Raw genomic sequence first — 5,738 nt, 5'->3', positions numbered from 1 at the left:
AAGGAGGGAAAATAGGGATCCAAAGGGGGGGCCATCTACAAAAGATCCATGTGCAACAATGGGCTAAAAAGACCCTAAGGTTTAGCCCATTAAGACTTCCAAAATGCTAAGGTTCCAAAATTCAAAGGTTGTGTCCAAAGGTCAACCCTAGGGGAAATTGGATGCTTTGTGTGTGACCAAAAAGTCTTTTCAAATCCCTACATACTAGGGGGCAAGCCTTGGGAGTAGGGGATGAGAGAGAAAGAGACACACACACACATGCTCCCTTTACACAAAGGGAATTAGGGACACATGTCAGCTCCCTAGCCCATATGCCCACAAGGTGTTCCCAATTGCTATTGGATGTCCTTGGAGGTGGACCAATGAGAATTAGGCTAGAGTAAATCTAGTTTAACTAGGTTAAAAACACTTAATAAAAGAACCAATGAAAATTAAGTCTCCTAGATGACTATTGGACAGTCTCCCAAGGGGTCCAATGAGCATTTAGCAGCCCAATGGCTTGCCTGATTCCTATTGGCGAGGAGGCAAAGGGGTTCAATGATAGTTTAATTGAATTATTAATTAACCTAAAGCTCTCACAAAAGGGGAAAGGGGGACACATGTCAGAAGGCTATCACTTATGCTGCTTAATAGTCATTGGCTTGACTTGGGGAGGGCCAATGAGGGATGAGCAAGAGCAAATAGCAAGAGGGCTCGCCCAAGAGAGAAAGGGGGATGATTTTTGCAAGGCATTATCACACACACACTCACAGAATCTCATGTGTGAAGAAAGAGAAGACTATCTCTTCCCAAGCTTTCATGGAGAGCTCATCACCTACTCCAAGCTTGTGAGATAGAAGCCTACATCGACACACTCTTGGCATGTGGATGCAAATCCAACCAAGAGCCAAGCTTCAATGCATGCTCATCTCCTCTACCAAGCTAATTACTAAGCTAAGCTATGCTAATATGAGTGATTATGTGAGGAGATGTACATCTTTCTCGTAAGATACTCCTTCTCCCTCTCAATCTACTCTCATACCCTGCTAGCTCTCACCATCTTTGAAGGTGTGTGAGGTCTTGGGTCTGAGACAAGGGATAATTTAAGTTATGTTTCCTAAGTGTTTTGCTTAGTGCATGAAGTTTTCATCTTCATTGCACTAGCTAGTCTTGAAGGAACACAAAGAATTGTATTGTACAATGTCTCTCTTGATGGGAGAAACCAAAATACAAAGCCTTTTGGAGGGGGGACCGACTCCATGCAAATCCGGTCCTCAACTGTTGTCAATAGTTTAATTTCTCTCTCTTTTGAAAGTATTGTTCATGCTATCTAACTAGGTGTTATGCTTTTTGTTGCTCTCTCCATCCAAGCACTCTTGTAATTCTCATTAGGAATCTATTCTAATGAAATGCCCACTATGTTCATGCTAATTTCCGCTACACACAAGTTTTTAGGCCATTATAAGTTACACCATCGGGTGGTAGATAAACCTGAACGTGTGAATCCTTCAAAATGATTGGTGGAGTCAAATCCTTCCACCTTTCTCCCTTTCTCTCCCACATTCAATGACACAACTCATTTGCTAGAGTTTGAAAAGTGTCTCTAAGAGCCCTCCCAAGTCCCTCATACATGCTTTATTGAGTTATTAAAAAAACAAAAAAACAGCCCTTTATTCACTTGCAGCTTTTGCATGCATTGAACATAACAAGTCATACATGCATTAGCCTCAACACTAAAGGGCACGGGAAATTTAATGAAGCCCAAGCGGTGGGGTCTACGTCAGCGAAAGTAGGACACGAGGATCGGGATGCACACAACCGTAAGATGGCCAGAGTAAACTAGCCCACAAAAAACTAAACTTAGACAAGCAGGGAGCCTGTCTAAGTTTATTTATAATTATGGTTTTCCCACATGTCAACGTGCTCGTCGCGGGCGTAGCGGTTAGTGCATTGGGCTCTCATGGCAGTGGCGAGGGTTCAAGTCCCCGTGCCTGCGAGACGGGCGCCTATTTTTAACCACCCTCCATTCGCCTCGAGATTCCCTCTTTCGACCCCCACCGCGGATCCCATCTCTCTCCATCCTTGCCCTTTAGTGTTGAGGATGCATTAGGGAACCGCCTATAGAAATTCCAAAAGACGTTGGCCGGTGGTTGAGGCACTCCCCACCTAAAAAGCAGCAATCCAACCAATTTAACCCTCCTCTCCTTAATCACCAATTGTGGGGCATTTCATCTTGATTACGAGGACCCTGCATAAGTTACTTTGGAGGGCTTATGGGGGAGCCCTTTATTACATGAGAGGAAAAGCTAGTATGAACCCATTGCTACTTTTAAGGGACTTGTCCCTTCATCCTTCATGGTACTAAAACAAAAAGGTGAAAGTTCACCATGGCCTACATTTAAAGGCTATTAAGAGGAATTCAACAATGAACGGTTTCTTTATGAGAGAGAAAACCAAAAAGTGGACTTGCTTTTTAAAACATTTATTGTCACATATTCCAAAAGCATTAAAAAAACGATTTAAAAAAACACTTGGAAGCATCATAAGAAATTCACGAGAGAAAAACATGGATGAAGATTACGTGTGACCCAATTCTCAATGTCTCTCTTAAAAGAGAGAGGTAAATAAATGTCAACACCCTCTCAAGAATGCTTATACAAGATGAGGTGGGTATACTCCGATTGTACAAGAAAGCAGGGAAACAATTATTACCTTTGGGATGCAGATCAAATCTGATGAGTGGATTAGGGCAATTGTTGTCGTATTTGTCTAGTTAGCACTATCATGATTAGCCAAGTTTCTCCTTGGGGTATTTCGTAGTGACACTTGGTGGCTCCCCTATCAACTGATGTATCTTTAGTTGCTGGGAGATGTCATGGCTCGGCACGAGCATGACCAAAATTTGTAATGTCTAGTTCCTGGGGGATTCACCATGGAAAACTTACCGTACCACGTAAGTGCAGGGAAGGGTTTTTTTTTTACAAGTTACTTAAGTGTATAAGTTAGGGGTAGGCCCCCAATAATTTATCTTCCAAGATTAAAAATAAGAGAGAGGGGTATCATACTTAGGGGGGGGCGGACCTAGCCTGGTTTGATTACTTGTAGCGATTGGTCACCGGTGTACACTAGAACTCGGATAAATTTTGAGGAAGGATTTTTTCAGGTCACACATCAAATTTTGCATCAAACTCGTAGATAAGGGCTGATGTGGAGTAGGTCAAGGGTTGATTTACGATAGCTTTAGATGGGTGAGAATTGGACATAAGTGGTTCCTTAGTACATTATCAACAAAACTGATTCTTTAGTATGTTGTCGGTCACTATGCTGCACACTCTTTGCTTAGTTTTACTTAGTTAGATGATGTGAGATCTAAATTTTATATGTAAGATAAAAATTTGATAAAATTTTTCATTGATTGTCGTATAAGCGTAAAAAGAGAGGTCATATTTCCTAATATGAATCGTATATAAGAGTTTTATCAAAGTTGTCTCCCGACAAGTGGTGTCCCGTTTTATATATAGAGTGAATCCCCCGAGGTCTAATCTTTGTTAATATAATTTACTCACTATGGTGAGTTTTGCCCAAGAAAAAAAGATAATGCTTACTTAATGCCCCTTCCACAAGAAATAGTTTTAAAAAATGCATGTCATCATTAGCTTGCCATGTGGCACTAGGCAGTAGGCCTCCCGGATGCAACGCTTTACTATTAAAGGCTTATGCAGAGAGCACAGAAGATTGGTAGTTCGTTGCTGTTACTGTCTTAGTCTTAGCTTGCTTGCCTTCTTACATGCTAAGGGAACCGGCTTTCTTGGGAAAGCACTCGATGTCTGTCCCTCTTCCTGCAGTTTGAGAGAATCTCTCATGTTTTATAGTTCTTTTGCTGATGGACATCTGAAAGGCCAGTCAGATGTACCTGCGCACTACTGCTAGACTGCTAGTGCTTGCTCCTCTTCTTCAAAGCAAGCGCGGTAGCGTATTCTGGATCAGAGAGGAATGGCGTTCACCAGGGACAAGCTCCTTGATGACGCCATAGCTTTCCTACATGTTGCTTTGAGAGCGCTCAAGTCTGCGCATCCTGTAATCACCACCACCTCTGCTGCTTCCGCCCAATTCTCCGAGCTCCATATTGCTGTCAGAGAAGTCATGGAAGAGAGCTCCCGAGTGGAAAGAGACGCCTTGGCCGCCACCGAGAAGCAGGCGCAGCTCGAGCAGACAGTCGCTTCTCAAAAGCAGCAGATTGACCAATATAGGGCCAACCATGATAACCGGAATGAGCGCTACAAGCGCTACAAGATGGGGCTGAAGATTGGATGCAAACGGCTTGTCGTGGATGCCAATCGTAGCCTTCAGCTGCACATCTGTGACTCGGACCAGCAGATCGCCCTCCTCAAGAGACAGTTGATTGAGGAGAAGAAGCATACGCAAGCATTAGGCGCACAGGTTTCCGTCCTCAAGAAGGAGTTGGAAGAGGACAGGCTACTTCTCAATGTATTGGCTGATGAAATTGGCCATTTAGATAAACAATTGACAGAAGAGAAAGAGAAACATCTCTGTGTTGTTTGCTTCGAGAAGCCTCGCGACACTCTCGTCCTGCCCTGCATGCACTTCCATTATTGCTTCAGCTGCCTGATGCAGCATAAGCAAGCCAATGGTAGCACCTGTCCCACATGCAGGGGAAGCATCCAGGGGCTCTGCATGTCACACATGAGAAATTAGAGCATCTTTCTACTGCTATTATGGACGATGATTTGTCCTGCCATTAATTTTCTACTGCATTTTCTATTTGTATTTGTGGAAGCTTAAGAGAAATGTTTTTTTTTTTAAATATTATTAATTGCTATTGTTAGATAGTTGTTTCACACCTTTTGTCCATTTTTGTGTCCGATCAGTTCTAAAATTACCAAAATGCCCTTGAAATTTAACAAAATTTCCCAAAATACCCTTGTATCAACTTTAGATGGATTGCTCCCAATTTTAGTTGGATTGCAAATGTAGGGGGTAGTTGAAGCATCCATAATGACAAGGTTGTAGTTGCAACCAATCACAGCCAAATTTTGATGCCAGTATGAGGCACGCAAACGCAGTTTGAGGGGCCTCGAAAAGATCTACTAGTGAAGGGCCTATGAGGGGGCACTTTAAACTATGCAAAATTTGAAGCATTTCAAATTTCATACAAGTGTATTTTGAGAATTTTTTTAATTGAGGGTTATTTTGGGAATTTCACCAATTTTCAAGGGTATTTTGGTAATTTCTCTAGCAATAAAATTTAGCATCTCAAAATTGTGGGTGAGTCACAACACTAAGTGACATGGGTGAGGTGGGAGGGGATCAATGGTTGAGGATGTGTGGCGGTTTGATGCACGTGTTGTAAGTTCGGGTGAAAAGATGTGAATTTGGGACAAAGAGTAAATTTGGGTTGCCATCCCCCTCTCCCTACCTCAAGATTTGAACAAAGACGTCACACATGCCCTTACCACGTCACCCATGAGTATTTCATTAAAATAATAGAAGTCCGCTTAGTGTCATAAATGCAGACCGATGTAATTTCGAAAAAATTTGGTAAGTTTGGATGCTTAGACAAAGTTTTGTAAATTTGGAGCTCTAGATCTACGACCCCAAATTTTCTCATGGTTGCCAACCCCCCCCCCCCCCCCCCCCCCCAATCCTCCCCGATCAAGGTCTCGCAACTGGACCTAGCTATTCAAGAAAACTCCCTAAGATCAAACCATATATTGCTCGACACTTCTTTGCATTTTCCA

The 5,738-nt window shown here is 42.6% G+C and overlaps 1 protein-coding gene across 1 annotated transcript; it reads left to right on the top strand.

Moving 5' to 3' along the window:
• Positions 1 to 3,742: 3,742 nt before the first annotated feature.
• Positions 3,743 to 4,804, top strand: LOC147418318 (uncharacterized). Its single transcript, XM_086507211.1, has one exon. The coding sequence runs from the start codon at positions 3,973 to 3,975 to the stop codon at positions 4,693 to 4,695; it is 723 nt and encodes a 240-aa protein (XP_086363337.1). The 5' UTR covers positions 3,743 to 3,972; the 3' UTR covers positions 4,696 to 4,804.
• Positions 4,805 to 5,738: the final 934 nt, after the last annotated feature.

Source organism: Adiantum capillus-veneris, chromosome 30 (genome assembly GCF_014529385.1).
Source record: "Adiantum capillus-veneris isolate H3 chromosome 30, ASM1452938v2, whole genome shotgun sequence".
NCBI lineage: Eukaryota > Viridiplantae > Streptophyta > Polypodiopsida > Polypodiales > Pteridaceae > Adiantum > Adiantum capillus-veneris.
The sequence above is the reverse complement of the archived record's forward strand: the minus strand, read 5'-3'. Positions and strand labels throughout refer to the sequence as shown.

Excerpts from the sequence above, each read along its gene's own strand:
- LOC147418318 (XM_086507211.1), top strand. The coding sequence starts at position 3,973 with ATGGCGTTCACCAGGGACAAGCTCCTTGATGACGCCATAGCTTTCCTA.